The 17,092-nt window shown below is 37.2% G+C and overlaps 1 protein-coding gene across 2 annotated transcripts; it reads right to left on the reverse strand.

Moving 5' to 3' along the window:
* Window positions 1-9,059: 9,059 nt before the first annotated feature.
* Window positions 9,060-17,055, reverse strand: ABHD13 (abhydrolase domain containing 13). Of its 2 annotated transcripts, XM_003203218.5 has the most exons (3): window positions 16,915-17,047; window positions 15,408-15,443; window positions 9,060-11,743 (listed from the first exon to the last, which is right to left on the reverse strand). In XM_003203218.5, exon 3 carries the CDS (start codon window positions 11,706-11,708, stop codon window positions 10,695-10,697), a length of 1,014 nt encoding a protein of 337 aa, XP_003203266.1. In that variant the 5' UTR covers window positions 11,709-11,743; window positions 15,408-15,443; window positions 16,915-17,047; the 3' UTR covers window positions 9,060-10,694. The 2 variants fall into 2 exon arrangements, with proteins under 2 accessions (XP_003203266.1, XP_010726897.1); XM_010728595.4 differs by lacking the exon at window positions 15,408-15,443 and having other exon boundaries at window positions 16,915-17,055.
* Window positions 17,056-17,092: the final 37 nt, after the last annotated feature.

Below are 17,092 nucleotides of genomic sequence, written 5' to 3' on the forward strand. Positions count from 1 at the left end.
GAGCATATGTTATTATGCATGCTTGTAAGTATATACATATATGTATATAATATAATATATATATGCATACATATCTGAAGTGACTGTAAGCCTACAGAGTGGCAACTTACTGAAATACCAAGTTTTGTGTTTTCCTAAACACAATGGTGAAAAATATACTCAGGTATGAATAACAGTTTACTGGTCTCTCAAGCATATGAAGTGGCACAGTCTGCAGTTCAATTTATCATGCACTTGGAAAGGATGACTTCTGAACAAACTCATCTGATAAATGAGATCCCACTGTGGAATTCAAGGATGTTGATGTGTTGATGCACATGTGGACAGAGAGTGAGGGAGAGGAGACCTAGAAGGAAGAGAAAAACTAGAAAATAAGAAGGAATAAGAGAGAGGAAAGAAGAACGGGGAGAAAGAAGAACCGATGGGTGTGAAAGGAAAATAATGTTTAGAGAATTTCAAAAAGGGAACATTAAACATGCATGCTAAAGTTTTTCAGGTGAATCCTCTGTGCATGGCCTCAATTAATCTCTTTTTAAGATTTTACTGACCCTTCCATCTTAAACTCCTGCATAAGGAATTCTTTTCTTCTACTAAAACATCCCAAACACATGCATATGCTTCTTGTATTGTCTTCTCACAAAAAAATAAAAATAAAAATAAAAAAATTTTTTTACTCCTTCATTAAGGGTTTCAGTGATCTGGACCAGAAAGAAAGATAAAAAAGAATCACAATCAGGACTAAAATCCCCCACTGCAAACTACAATTTTTGGCCACATAGGTAGACTTTAACTGCACAAGAAAGAGAGAGCTTTTAAAGGTCTGTTCAAATACTGTGCAAGTGAGTTGCATCTTCTGACCCTACCTTTCAGAACAGTTCAGATCAAGCTGATACTGTTGGGAAGGAGAACGAAGGAGCAGAAATAAAGAAAAAAAATAAAATAAAAATTAGGTAGTCTCTCCCACATCTGTTTCTTAAGAGTTTGGGAAATTGGTGTCATTAAAATTTTTATCAACTCCCATTGCAATCCAAGGTACTCTTTTCCTTGCTTTGCCACCTCTAACAATTATTTAATATCCTGCATGGACAAGTCATTATTTTCCTAAAAGGAGAGAAAAAAAGAAATGCATACCACATACCTTAATGTGCTTTTAGAAGATGCCTACATACCTTGAAAAGTGACACCGCTATACAGTGGAATGAGAGCAGAATACCATACAATACCCTGTCTGTATCTGTTTTCAAGGCTAAGGTGTAAATGGAACTACATTCTGAAGGAAATTTAAGATGTATTAAGATAGGTTTTGGGCACATAATAAGCTCTAATAATAAGTTATTAGAACTAAACAGATGTGCTTTGAGGTATCACTGGATATGAGAACGTTACCATTCTATTACTGTGTTCCAAATATAATATGACAGCCAGAAAAGGCACGCTATATGGGAAGATGAAACAAATTGAGAAAATGAAAGTCATAACTAGCTGTCCAGGAATACTGGGAATAAATTGGCCAGTGAGGTCTCTGTGGTCATTAACAAGCTGACAGGTATATAATTAGCATCAATCTCATTACTTCTACAGAAAATAGGCTGTTTCCTGCTCCCACATCTTTAAAGGGGTTCACTATTTGGGCTGACAAAATAATTGCAGTGACACAGAGGTCTTCTGTAAGACAGATGAGAGCTTCAAAGGGGAAAGGAGGCAAATCAGAACAACCCACACATTGCAAATTCTTAATTTAACAGGTGTTTCTATTCAAGTATCAAAGGGATCAGTCTGGTTTTGACGGCATGCTACCCTGCAGTTTCACAAGCATTTAAGTGATGAGAAGGGAAATGCAATTGTTGATGAATTTTGCAGTGACAGAAATGTAGTGGAACGATAAATAATGATAGCGAGAGATTAGTCATGGGGGGAAAAAAGCACAAATTGCCTTATGTACTTACATAGTTGTACAACTTAACATTTTATCATAGTAAAGCAAAGCTTTTCTAGGCCTCGAAAGGCATCAGAACAACATCTCAGAAAGTTGAATTTAGAAAACAAACAAGCAGGCTTCAAGGCCAAGCATGTGGATTTCAGGGGCAGGTGGTGCCTTGAGGCCAGGCCCTGTCACAGCGCAGCACAGCAGGCCTTATGCTTGCTTTAAAGCAATGCCAGTAAGGTTCTGTTAACCTTACTGTTCTGTTAACCTTACTGGCATTGCTTTAAGACAAGTGTGAGGTGCAGTTTCTTCAGCTCCTTAAGTCACAGTTTTAGTAAAGTGGGGTGCTGAGATTAGGACTGTCCATTAGGAGACGTGAGAGGGTGTTGACTCCCTCTGAACATGAGCTCTTAATAGGATTTCCATGTTGAAACAGAAGTGGAGCATTTGGATATACATACTGTAGCAAAATACTGTGCTAAAATAAGAGGCAGCCGTAGCTGCGCTTTTAACTAATCTGCATTGCCAAAACTTAACAGTGAAGATGGGTCAGAACAAAAATCCAGAATGACTGTACATGTCAGAATGAGTTTATCGCAGAAAGGGCATTCACTCCGTGGTTAGCAGCCTGTTTCTAGTGCCTGTCTTTCTTGAAAGCTCTTGTGCAGAAGTTTGTGCCATGTTAACTGTTTTGGCTCAGGATGCATGCACTGTGCTACAAATCCCTGCAGTAAAACCTTAGGGCAACAAGTGGCCACCACAAGCTCAGTTCAGAGCACCTTTTTCCAAACAATTTCCAGAAAATAAAATGCTACTGCAGTAAACTGCAGTAGTCTACTCCTGGCCATACAACACTGGAAATAAATAGGATTAAATTTTTAAAATAAAGCTATTCAGAAAATATGGCCTATTCACAGTACAGTATGGCTGATTCATGCACAGAGTAATCCAACCATTTAGTGCCACCTTAGTTCAAATAATGAGCTATGTTAAACACAAACTAAGAGATTTTCTAATTTTACCAAAGTAAATTATTAAGAAATTGGATAAGCTGGTCTAAAAATTGTACTGAACCCAGACTTTTACTTTTGGGAGAAAGAGCATGAGATAGAATCATAAAGGTTGGAAAAGATCTCTAAGATCATCTAGTTCAACCTTGCACCTACCACCAACCATGTTTCTTAGTACCACGTGCACGTAACTATGAGTTTCTTGAGGGTATAAGTCAAACTAAGAAGGGGAAAAAAATAATATTTAAAAAAAAACCACCAAACTTTACCACTGAAGATTATTAATGGTGAAGGTGTTTTGCTAGGAAATCTTTGGTAGGTTGGATCTTTAACAGAATGAAGACTGGTTAGACTTCTGAGATATTACAGCTGAAACAAACTGTAATTTCTGCAAGCAGCTAAATTCTTTCATTTCCGTTACACAGAATATCTGATTAAAAGGTCAAGATGAGACCTGCTAACCTGCAAATGTGTAAAACATCGTCACTACATCTGTGGGGAACCAAAGCAGAGATAGTAAGCAATCACACAGGAAATTTGTGGTTGAACCAGAAACTGAACCCTTGATTTCCTGAAATCCAGCACTGTACTTTAACCACAAAAAGCATCTTCTGCTTTGAGAGGGAAGAAAATCTGATAATGAAGTTTAATGTGAAAAAGAGAAGCAGATGATTTGAATAAGAAGACCTGGAATTAAAAAAAAAAAAAGAAAAAAAGAAAAGAAAAAAAGAAAAGAAAAAGCTTATTGAAGAAACATAAATTTACTTAAAATTATTACTTAATACTTAAATACTTAAAATACTTCAAAAGAAATTTACTTAAAAACATATGTTCTGTTTTTAACAGGGAGGTTGTACGGATACGGCATAGAGATCCAGCCAATATCAGTGATCATATTAAGAGTACATTTCCAGTGATAAAGGTCCAATATACTTCTGAAACAGCCACAAAATGGAACAGATCCCTGTGACTATTACAAAAAGAGACCAACTACATACTACAGAAGACAGGACTGGGCAGATAGAGCACAGAATAAGCAAAGCTTATGCATTTCAAGTCCTTTCTGATGATGGAGAAAAGGGTCAATTATTGTGGAGATTAGAATAAATCCTGTAGGACAGCTTTCTGCTGTTACAGTTATCTGCACTAAGATCGTTTATAGACAGCATTCTGAAACAGCACACGTTATCTTTAAGGACACTTACTAAGTTCATCCAGCTATCAGCCAGGATTTACATGTGGCTTAGAAAACTATTGAATACATTACAAGTAGAGGATGTGTGACGCAAACGTTTTAAATCTTATCTGATCTATTAACTGGTTACAAGAAAAAAAAATCCATGAGATAATTTTCTGAAACAAGAATATTCTTTTGTCTTTGCAAATGTCCACTCTCTATACATTTCAAATATGCCGTGCTTGATTTATGCCTCACCTAAGACTATTTTTCTACACACCTAGACAATTTTGATCCAAATCTGGTAAGTACACTACACAAAGCAAATATTCAGCTGACTTGCAACCATCATTACTATTTATATGGTTATTACAGTGCTTTCAAAGAAGGTAGGAAACGTTACAGGAAGGAAAAGCAATTCTTATAGGTGTCTCTTAAAGTATGCAACAGAACAAAGAATATAATAAAATCAAATGTATAATTAAAAAAAAAAAATCCACCAAAAAAACAAACCACACACAATTATATACTATAGCACCTTAACTCCTCCTCACCCACTCCCCCCATGACGCTGTAGTAATTCTTTCTTACTGCATGGAGCAAAAGGAGCTCTGTCATACAGCTGTAGCTCACTTGTCTTGTAGCCTCACTGGTTTGGGTAACTAGCAACACGGAGCGTATTTCCAGCTCTTTGACACTATGCAACTTGACAGATTTTACACAGATGGGCTAAAAATGCATCTGTATGGCAGCAAAGTAAACAAAGAGCCCTTCACATGGGAATGACTGCTCTTCTGCTGATGAAGTTTGTGGACCTTTAATAGACAGCACAGGATGGGAATCCAAATATTTTCAAATCACAGCATTTCTCCATAGCTGCATCTATTTGCTACACTGTTCCTGAATCCTCAAGGACTGAAAGGGACATTATTCTGCCTGACCTTTTACTTTGCCTTCTTGTAAATAATTACCCCACACCAGACGTAAGCATAATGCAGAACAGCTGTAGAACTTCCTTTCTTTCCATCTTCAAGCAGCAAAATCTGCTTCCTAGCCGCTAGCAGAAACATCTCTCTGGAACTTGAGCTAGAACCCAGTTACTGTGCCTTTGCAGCATAGCAATATTCAGCTCATCACTTAAGACAAATATATTTGACACTATTATGAGTGAAACCAAGCTCTGTAATGCATTAAAAACAAGACTGTTCTTACTCTGCATTATTTTCAGAGAAAAGAAAACTGCCATTCTTCAAGACAGAGGAGAGTTACTCTGTTCCCACTCAAGTGGAACCATAACAAATGAATCACACTAATGTTTTCAGCACACTTCCAGAAAATACTCAGTTTATTTTTGTCTACTTACAGAAAGAGAACTCAATAAAAGGCCTAAAACTAAGACCTTGAAAAGGGTCCAGCAAAGGATTTAATGCTCAGGCACATTCATGAACTTACGAGCCAGTGGTTCAGTATTTTCCCAAGCTGTTACCTGTGTATGGTCTTGGCAAGTCCACTGCCTTTGGTTTAAGCTTAATTTCTGGCCCTTCAGTTCTGATGTACATAGGCCTTTATGAACTTTTAGTATGATTTAAGCAGTCCTTGCAAATTCTGAGGAATTCAAATCCTGTCCTATTGTCGATACGATAAAAGGGCCTACACACATCTACTAATCAAATCAACATAGTTCGCTTACAAACAAGTAACTTCATGAGGCATTCCAGGATGCAGTTTTTTATGCTTTTCATAACCCACCTGCTTGAATTTTCAAATAAGAAAAATCAAGTGCAAGATTCGTGTTCTTCAGAATAGCACCGCTCAAGCAGTTTAGCAACAGTTCACAAGGCATCAAACTGCTTTTCACTTGAGAAGGGTCTTATTCACATGAAGTAGCCAAATCTGAGCTACAGTAGATCCTGAGAAATTAGTAATTGCTTCACTCTGAGTACTCCATGTTAACTACATGTGTTAACTATAAGCCTGATAATGGACCATTAACAGATTTAAAATTGATGTTTAAAATTTTAACAGTAATGAGTGGTAAAATTAATCAGAAACACAATGAAAAATATTTCCTAGGCAACACATGTTCAGACCAACTCTCAGTTCTGCAGATAAAAAAGAAGCCCTGAAAGGCAAAAGGTGACAGAAAGCCATGGAGGGCTACAATCAGTTTTATTTACTTACTAATGCTTTGTGAAAGCAAGAATGTGACAAAGTTTAGAGATAGACAAATTTATCTTCCCTCCCTAGATGTAATAACTTTCCACAAATGTCACCTCTAACAAACATAGATGTCTGTTTCATGTGTTCTGGTTTGTTATATTGGCAACTGAAAATGATACCCTGACCAGGCATACAAAATCACCCTGCACTCATACTGAAGACAGGTGACAAACTAGAACAAGACATCAACAGCACTTTTAATGTATCAATTTATTGCATATGTCAGTACATAAAAATAGAAAAGTGGTTTTTGTAAAATTAATTTTATTGTAAAAACCAGACTAGAATGAGAATGTAAAACTTTGCCACAATTAGCACATATACAATAACATTTATGCTTTGTCTACAAACTTAAGAATACTTTAATAAGACATTTTTCCATTAACTATACACTAAAGAAAAATCAAACAAAGGAGCTTGAATCATTTATTCAACGACTATTCTTGAATTCAAAACATGAGTGTTGTTTAGAACTTGAATATGCTTTCTCTATTTACACTTCTGCAGGATTCTACTCTAAATTATACAAACAGGATGGCATTGTAGGTTATTCTCAGTGGGATACACCAGGCTGATCCCACCAGTGCAGGAGGCACTGCTTTTGTATTTGGCAGATGTATCCTTAGGAAAATCACTTGCTATTAACAAAATAAAAATATACTTTTCAATAATTAAATTATGGAATACAAATGGAGGTACGTCTGCATCTTTTTGCTAATAGGAGACCATACCTTGGTATTCAGCCTTGTATACTTCACTAGGAACATTCAAGGTGACACAAATGATTAGCTAAGAGATGCTGATATGCATATTCTATATAAATAGTTAAGCCATTTGCCCTTCATCTGAGAGATTGTCCATAGCCTACCAAATGCATTTGTGCTATATTTCTAATTTTACCTGAGAAATGGACATGAGGGCAGTTTTATCACTTTACCTTTTTCTTTTATTCCCATCTCAAACCATAGCTTATCTCTGCATTTCACAGTTCAGAAGCAAATACCAGGAATGTAAACTTGGATCAGCAGGAAGCCTCAAGTATTTCCACTAATTAATACCACACACACAAGATCTTGTGCTAGACGATTCCTTACATGGACTCTACAGCTACAGCTGTTCAGCTCCATCACTCCACCATTCCTCCTCCACCCCTGGACTTTTTTTTTTCCTTTTTTTTTTTTTTTTAAACAAAGTTCTTCTTATAAAAGGGACAATTCCTTTAATGAACATATTCAGTGTGAAAGGCTTTCTTACAAATCTGTGAAAATAAATCAACTTCCTCTTCTCAAATGAAACATATATATACATACAACAATCACTTGGAAAACATCTATACACAAATGGAGAACTGGTATGGGAAAACATATAATGGAATTAAGTGCAATAAATGCAATAGTATCTTAAGAATTTTTGGCAATTTGAAATTATTACTATGATTCTTGCAATGTACTGCCTGAAAATGGCTTTCCACAGCAGACGACCATGAGTTGCCATCATGCAGACCACAAAACAAAGCAAGTGCTGTCTTGTCAAGCTACAAGTTTCTTCTTTCTTTTCCCTCAGATCATATTTACAGCATTTGAATATTTGATAGCTACTTTCTTCCTGTCTTCTTTCAGTGGTTTTCATAGCCAATGCAATGAAAAACAGAAAGATAATAGGCATTCATCTACACGTGGATGTGTCCAATGTATTAAGCCCATTTTTGCTTCTTCCTTATATGGAAGGTGGAAGAAAATAATATTAAGTATGCATAAACGATGACTGCATCTTCTCGGTATTTGTAAAACCAGGTATCTTTATGTCCTGCAGACACTATGGTGAAAAGATATGGCCTGATAATAAAAAGAAAGGTTTAAATACAGTGCACTATGAACAACTCCTCTTTACCATAATCCAAGGCCACACATTTGACGTTGACTTAACTGTGGGCCCAAACAAGAATACTTCGTTTGCATGGAAATGCCACGTAATCCAGAAGGCGTGAAGGGTACTGTAAGTGTTTTGGGTTGATGTTTTTGCCTGCCTATTTGATCTGTGCAAAGTGGAGTAGAATCTTCCATTACTTAGAAAATTCACATATAATGAAAAATACAATAGTGTTTAATGGCAAGCTATGGCAGCTTTTGAAACAACTATTTATCTGCATTTAGTCTTCAAGTAATTTTTTTTTCTTTTGGCTTTCCCACTTATTTTCAGAAAAAGTAGTACACATCCACTTATTTTTCTTTCTCCCTTATCCTTCCACCTTAATTCAAAAGTATTCAAAAGAAATAACTGAAGCAATATATCATGGGTGACAGAAGAACCAGCACTGTTTTTTAAAACATCACAAAAAGAGAATGCTCCTCAGTCCTCCCAAATCAAATGGCACCAAAATCTTTTCTCTAAAAATCTCTGAAAAAAAAATGACCATTGCACATTTGAAGAGATGGTTTGTCAAGTTCTAAGCTATACTTTGTCTACAATGATTTTAAATCTTCAGGTTCAAAAGTGTCTACACCTTTTTCAACCATTTCTGAACAGATCTTAGTAATAGAATGACAAAATATACTTACCAGAGTTAGAAGCAATTTCTGGTATGTATGCTTGTTTAAAAAAGAAAAAAAATTAGAAAAGATAATATTGTTTATAATAAAATAAGTATCATTATCTTTAATCTTGACAACATGCATGTCCACATAATAACCAATTCCATGTAAAAAATTGGAGGCATAACTACTGAAGCACTAGTTCAGGAAAGCAGTTTTATTCAACAAAAGAACTTATGCTCAAGCTTAAAATATTGTGATGCTTTTCTGAATCACAGCATCACAGTGAAAAAAATAATTTATTTAAAAATTTCAACCTGAAGGGAAATTGTACAGGTTTGGTGGAAGATTTTTCCACAGCTCTTCCCATAAAAATTTCTTGAAGAGGCAAACTCTTAGCTGCAGCAGATAAGCAAATCAATCTGTAGAATAATTTACACAACACACCCCATTAAACTGAAGTAATACCATACAACTTTGGAAAGATTACTTGGATAAAGCCAAAACCCAACATCCAGTCAGAATCAGGCTCATTCAGAGCATTGCTGGCTCTGATATGATGAGATACGATCCTAAAAAATTTCAGTATAACTAAAGAAAACTCAGTTCTACTGCCAATGCATAGGCTACTTTCACACCATGGGACAGAAGTGTAAAAAAAAAATAAAAATTTGTTTTACAAGCAAGAGAGTATTAATGTTCTCCAACTAATCTTATACTTGTTAATGTGGTGCTCATTTTTGTTACTCTTACTGTAATGTCAGTCTGTGTTACTCCCCAGCTGTAATCATTGGTATTTATTTAGATTTATTTATACCTCCAAAAGAAACAAAGGGCACGGACACTTAAAACCAAACACAAATAGATAACTTGTGTGATGCTCCCTTCCATCATAGTGACCACTCTGCCTTAGGAAATCCTACCTCAGGTATATGGGCTGACAACATCAACAGTTTGCCTGTAAGTTAGCGATGAGAGACTTAGCTGGACAAGACCTTTAAAAGTCAAATCATGCTGTTCTCTTTTTGAGTGTTACCTTTATCTTTTACGAAGAAATTGCCCGGGCAAAATCCATCAGCCATCATGTTCAGCTGCTTACAACTTGATAATAAAAAATGGGCCATACTATAATACAAACAGTAAATTGAAAACAGGGAAAATGTCTTTTCCTCTTCAATTGTAGTTTGAAATATATATATATATATATATATATATATATATATATACACACACATATATATATATACGTGTATATATATATACACGTATGCATAACTGTTTTAAAAAAAATAATGAAGGATAGTATACCTGTAAGTATACAGTATCATTAATATTCTTGTACATTATTTAACATTAAAAGACTTCCCACCTTGCATAATATAAAATTTCAAGGAATAAAACTATCTCATGCATGGCACAATTTAAATAAACTCTAGGAGAAACAACAAATCATTGAGCTAACCATGACTGTCCATAAAGCTCACACACACAGCAGTGAAGCCTCCCATTGTTCTAAACTAATGTGTTCTGTACTATTCTTGTAGCGATTATTTTTTTTTTCCTTTTAATAGCAACTGTTGTACATATCAAACAAATGGAATATTTGGAGATATCAAAAAAGTATGAGAAAGACATAAAATGGTTCATTTACAATGCTGCAAATGTAAAAGTTATCCGGAACATCTTAATAAAGCATCAGACCTTTCAAAGTTTAATTTCACTCTTCAGGCAAGTACAGACATGACATACATTTAAAAATGGGCATTTCTTTTACCACTTCTCACAAACCAAGACACAGTGCAGGTTTACCCTACACCAAAGAAGAATATCAGTTATATTATTGTTACATTAGATGATGTTTTTGCCATTTCTTCAGAGGAATGACTCTTTATTACTTCTTTGATGAACTGTTCGAGTGCAGTGAAATATCCCTGGCACTGCCAAGTGTCATTATGAGTTCCATCAGGAAAAATTGCCAATCTCTTAGTCCGAGCTGGGGATAATTCATAAAGTTGCTTCATCATAACTGGTGGAATTAACTGGTCAGACAACCCAGAGATGAAGAGCGAAGGCATTCTGCACTGAGAGATTTTTCTGTAGGACAGAAACTTATTTTTGTAGCACCATAAAGGAAGGTATCTCATTGGAAAGAAAGAAAACAAAGTGCTGGCCATATGTGGGATGCTAAGAAAGGTGTTCTCAACCATGATGGCAGAAATCCTATGGGAATTTTCAGATGCTAAATGAATAGCTACTGCTCCCCCTAAGGAACGGCCAAAGAGAAAAATTTTTGTTTTATCAAGATCAGACCGAGTCATTACATAGTCTAACACAGCCTCAGAATCTATGTACAAGCCTTCTTCACTTGCTTCTCCTTCACTTTTTCCATACCCTCTATAATCAACTAGGATTAAGTTTACTTTCAGGTTTACTAGCATTAACAAAGCATTTGGCAACCTGTGGCCAATGTTGCCTGCATTCCCATGAAAGTAAATGATGGTTGGAGAATATGCTGCATTGTCCCCCGTGTATCTCAGCAGAATAAGATTGAGAAGAACTCCATCTTTGGTTTTGATGAAGATATTTTCATGTGGTATACCAGTAGGCATAGGAACATAAAGGCGTGATGAAGAGGGTTGTTCAGGAAAGTAAAGCAGCATATCCTGGAATTTATATAATATACCTGCTATTGACACAAATATTAGTAAGAGTAGTATGATGCCTCCATACAAGTGGAAAGTTACTATCAAAGGTAAAAGAGAAATACGGCAGAGACCCCAAGACCAGGAAGCCAAAGCTAGTAGCCATCTTTCAACAAAGGTCCAAAGCATCCGTGACTTTTCCATTGTAGTAGTCAGTGATCTTCTACTCCACGTAAATCCTGTAAAAAATCCAAAAAGAAATATAAATATAAGAGAAAAAAGGAATTGCTTTAATCTTCTGAAAGTATGAATGCTTTGTTGTACATTATTACACAAAAGCATAAACATTATACTTGATGGGAAAACTCCTTCCAATTTTTGGAAAACGTTCAGATCTGAGTAATAAGTAGAAAAGCAAACATAAGCAAAAGGCTTTAAAATAATCCTAAATCCCAATTACAGTATTTCAACAGGCAATATCTAACAGTAGCACTAAAGATTAATTTACTGGAACCTCAACCTGCATTTTCCCTCATTCATCCCTGTTGTCCATGGCAGAAAACATACACATCTGTTTGTCAAAGGTTCTCGTAAGTAATTCTAGAATCCAGGGAACACAAACAAAAATAGCTCTTCTTTCTACACTGCTACTGATTAAGTAATGTTAAGAGGAACATTCAGTAAGCCTATGTACTTCACTCTGCAACCAGTCAAGGCTAACAGCGCACATGTAGGGACAGCCATTGTTTAAGTGTTGTATTGCACAACCTTGATCAACTGTGATTACAGAATACACATCAACCTACCAGAAGAAAGAAACTCCATTACAGCAAGATACCACATTGTGCTTACATCTGTAATGCACATTTTGCTATTTTTTTTCTTAGTTCTGATCTATAATGATAGTTGTATGCTCTCAGGTCTGTAAGCCATACTGAATGTGTATGATGACAGTCATGCCATTTAGCTACAAGACCACTGAGAACAATAGCTACCTATGTTATGCTACCCTGATCGATGAAAAGCACAACTGTTGGTAAGTTCAAAAAGAAAAGAGGCATCATAAACATACAACGCAGAAGATGAAAGTGATGTCCTAAAATAAAGGATTAAATTCTGTGGATCAGGCTAAAAAATGGTCACCTCTATAAGCCAGTCTTTGCACTCCCCAGATGAGCATGCAAAAAGTCCAGGAAAAACTGCCATCTTTTATGCAAATGATTACAAGTAAATCAGAAATAAATGTTACACCTTAAGATTTGCACATTCACCAAGTGCAATGTGAAGAACCTTTTACACACTCTATCTACTCCAAACATGCAGAAGCGGTGAAAAAAGAAATAGCCTAGAGAACAACTATTCCAACTCAATTTTCTTATATTATTTATGAATTCATATTCAGTATCCACATTCAAGTATGCACAAATGTTGCCTGAAAACTTAAGTTTTGCAATCAATTTAGGACAAAGGATATTAGATATTTCCATTTCTAACAGAACTTTCTTTTGTCGTAAGTGAGCTCAGAAAACATGGGTTAGATGAATGGACAGCAAGGTGGATTAAGAACTGGTTGACTGGAGCTCAGTGTTGTGATCAGTGGTACTGAGTCTGGCTAGAGGCCTGTAGCTAGTGGTGCCCCCCAGGGATCTGTTGCATTCAACTTATTCATCAAGGCACATGAAGGGAGAGAGCACACCCTCAGCAAGTTTGCTGATACCAAATTGGGTGAAGAGGCAGATACATCACAGAACTGCACTGCCATTCAGAGAGACCTGAATTAGATGGAAAGTTGAGGGGAGAAGATCATCATGAAATTCAACAAGGGCAAAAGCAGGATCCTATATATTGGGAGGAAGAACCCATGTACTGGTACAGGCTGGAGGCTGACCTAGTGGAATGCAGCTCTGCAGAGAAGGACCTGGGAGTCCTGGTGGACAGCAGGCTGATCATGAGCTAGCAGTGTGTCTTTGTGGTCAAGGCCAATGAGATCCTGGGGTTCATTAGAAAGAGCGTTGCCAGCAGGCTGAGGGACGTTCTGGTGAGAGCCAGAACCCTGGTGAGGCCACAACTGGAGTAGTGTGTGCAATTCTGGGCTCCCCAGTAAAGGCATGGAGCCCCAGCAAGTCCAGAAGAGGGCTACAAAGCTGATTAAAGGGCTGGAGTATCTCTCCTATGAGGAAAGAATGAGTGAACAACGCCTGTTTTTGCCCAGAGAAGACTGAGAGGGGATCTTATTAATGTGTACAAATACCTTAAGAGAGAGTATCAACAGGATGAGTTTAGGGTGTTTCCCATGGTGCCTGACAACATGACAAGAGGCAATGGACTCAAACTGAAACACAGAAAGTTCCAACTGCACATGAGGAAAAGCTTATTTACTTTGAAAGAGACAGAGCATTGGAATGGGCTGCCCACAGAGTTTATGGCATCTCCTATTCTGAGATATTAAAAACCTGCCTGGATGTGATCTCCTGGACAATGTGTTCTAGGTGACCCTGCTTGGTGCACTGGAGATAAACTAGATGATCCCAAATGGTCCTTTGCAACTTTGACCATTCTGCGGTTCTGTAAGTGGACAAACATTTCCTACATTGAATTAGAAGACCAAGATTAGTAGCACTGGTAACAACACAATAAAAACACTCCTCCTACACACCTCCTATCCAATTTTGCTTCCTTATGAAAGAAAACAGAGCCCAAAAAAGCTCTCTCTACAAGACATGCATAAAAGAGGAATAAAAATGACTAATAAAAAAGGTCAAAAATGGTACGTAAGACAATAAGATGCTTTGTAGATGGCTATTCCATATACACTAAGGATTGATATTAGGAAATAGGTAAGTTATAAAACCAGCTGTGAGTACATTAGCTTCATTTCTGCATAGCTTCCTATTTTCATTTCAGTAAAATAATACTACCAAGGTGCTAAACTACTGAAATACTGCTGCTATACTTTGCTACTGGAGTAGAAAATATAACGTGTCCAACAACTAAAACTCAACGTAATTTTGTATTACCAAAGTGCTATTACACTTCATCCAACAAAACAACTATTACATTATTAAAATATATATGTGAAACAACAGGATTTCATAAATCAAGCCTTGCTACCAGAAACCAAATTCTTCAGACTATATAAACAAAGCCCTATTGCTCTTTTCCTAGTCATGATTATGATTAGAATTTTATCATCTATTTGATTCAAATTTCCTCCTGTCTTTCTGATAAAGCTATATAAGAAAAGACAGCTTTTGTGAAAGCTTTTTTGATTATACTGGTAATCAAGCAGAAAACAGACTTATAATACTAAGTTCTTCTGTGTTAAAGGTTTCTGCTGTAGAACAGAAGCATGGCACAAGTCAACATTAAAAACTATCTGAAATTAAGACATAGCCAGAAGGCTGCTGTGCCTCAAACAATGCATCTTGTTTAAAGACCATTAAAGATCAGTTTGGTTTACAAAGTTACAAATTGTACTGCATCTCAAAACAGAAGTGAAATTTGGCAGCCCTGAGTTGCAGTCTTATCTACCTGTCTTCACTGCTGAATCTATGGTCCAGGAATTGTTGCCACTGACAGACTTTTGTGTTTCATCAGATAAGCTACATGTTTCATACTTAAGTAACCACCCAGAACGTAAATAATCATAATAATAAAAACCATGAAAAAAAAATTGTCTTCACAAGCAAAATGTTTAAATGGTATTCTGCTGTGCTCTAAAGCATATTAATATCATTATCAACTAAGTCCATAAAAACTTCTGAACAATTATTCACCCATTTTGAACAGCAGATGAAACTATTTTTGTATTTGCCACAGACTTAATCATATTTTTTGTCTTTCCCTATGTTTTTACTACTGAAAAAGCTATCTTACACACTAATCATATTATAAAACATTTACCTTTGTATGTGACGATTTTCCGTGCTTGATCTCTGCCTGAAAGACAATTTCATTTGGGAACTTTGAGTAAAATTGCTTTTTGCGTTACACACGATCAATGTTTTTAATTGATTATTTGAAATAAGCTTCAGGAGTGCTGACAGCCAGTACTCTTAGAAGTTATGCACCTGACTCACTGATGAAGCCAAGCATACCATACTCAAGCTTTTGCACGAAAGAACTGATAAAGTTGAAAACATAATTTTATAATGTAGTTTGAGAACCACTCTGAAATGTCTTGGACTACATACATTATATATAGCATAAAGCATGTATAGCATATAATAATAAAGTCATAGTAGATCTACAGTGCCTCCAAAACTTAATCTTTAGTCAGAATATGAACACAAAGTTAGAGTTAAGAACAGGAACATATCTGATCTCTTTAAAGAGCTTCAAAAATGTTAAATTTTAATAATCACTGCAGCACTTAGGATTTCTTCATGGCTTTGAAAAAGAGCCTTTTTTTCAGAAAACAGAGAGAAATCTGAAGATAACTGTCCTGTCCTACTGTAATTTCTTCCTCTACATTCCACCTCCTCCAGACAAGTTTTACACAAGTTTAACATTTACTCACACTCCTTCCAAAGGCTTCCCTAAGTAGAAATATTGAGTCCTCAACTATCAAAATACAGATCCAGAGAAAGAACTAGTCCGGAAAAAAAAGACCTACAAGAAGTTTAATAGCAATGGGAAAACTGCACACTCTCAGTTCTAAAAATCTTACTGATTAACTCTCTCAGAAACAAAGCAGCTACTCCTACCTGAGCCAAAAGTACAGTGTGCACAATGCAGTGTCAGACACTTAAGGGCTGTTTTCTGGAGCCAGAAAGCCTCATTTCCTACTAGAGCACACTTCCATAGCTCTGCATGAAGCTGTGCATGCTCATGATTGAAAATGTCATTTTCTTAATCTCCATTATGCTCGTCACTCATGCACAACTGACAAATCCTCATGACTCTTACAAGTATATCCCAAGTTATGATGGCACTGTGTTAAGAAAACAAGAGCAACAGCAAAAATGACGGCTGTTACAATCTTAGAGCCTTGGCATTCTAGTGAGTACGGACTCTTAAAACGTACTAGTTCCATTTTTACAGCCTGCTCCGTCTTTTCCATTTATTCCCGTGACACACTAAGGAGAAAGAAGTCTTCATCTCTTGCCCTGCCTTCTTCAAACACCCCCGCGCGTAGGGGCTGCGTCACATAGAAACTAATGAGGCCCGGAGGGTGAGGGGGGGAAACACGTCGCAGCCTCCGTTATCCCGGGGCCGGGAGGAAGGCACACGAAAGAGCTTCTCAGAGCCGCTGGCACAGACGCCCGCGTTCGGCCAAGCGGAGCCGCGTTCACCCACAGAACAGCCGCCGGCTCCCAGCGCACCCGCGGCCTCCCGCGGCAGAGACCCAGATGACCCCGCCTCCCGCGCCAACTTCCCAGCGGGGCAGACAGGAAGGAATCAGACCCACCCGCCTCATCGTCCCGCGGTGACCGCCGCCGGCGGAGCCTCAGCCGAGCACGGGCCCAAAGCGCAACTTCTACTCCGTTCCTCCCAAGCCAGGAAGGCAACGGCCGTAACTCCCGCTTCCGGGTCAGGCAATGTATACTTCCGCTTCCGGGTCACGCCGCAGCCGCCGCTTCTCTTTC

The sequence above is a fragment of the Meleagris gallopavo genome, chromosome 1 (genome assembly GCF_905368555.1).
Source record: "Meleagris gallopavo chromosome 1, MGAL_WU_HG_1.1, whole genome shotgun sequence".
Lineage (NCBI taxonomy): Eukaryota > Metazoa > Chordata > Aves > Galliformes > Phasianidae > Meleagris > Meleagris gallopavo.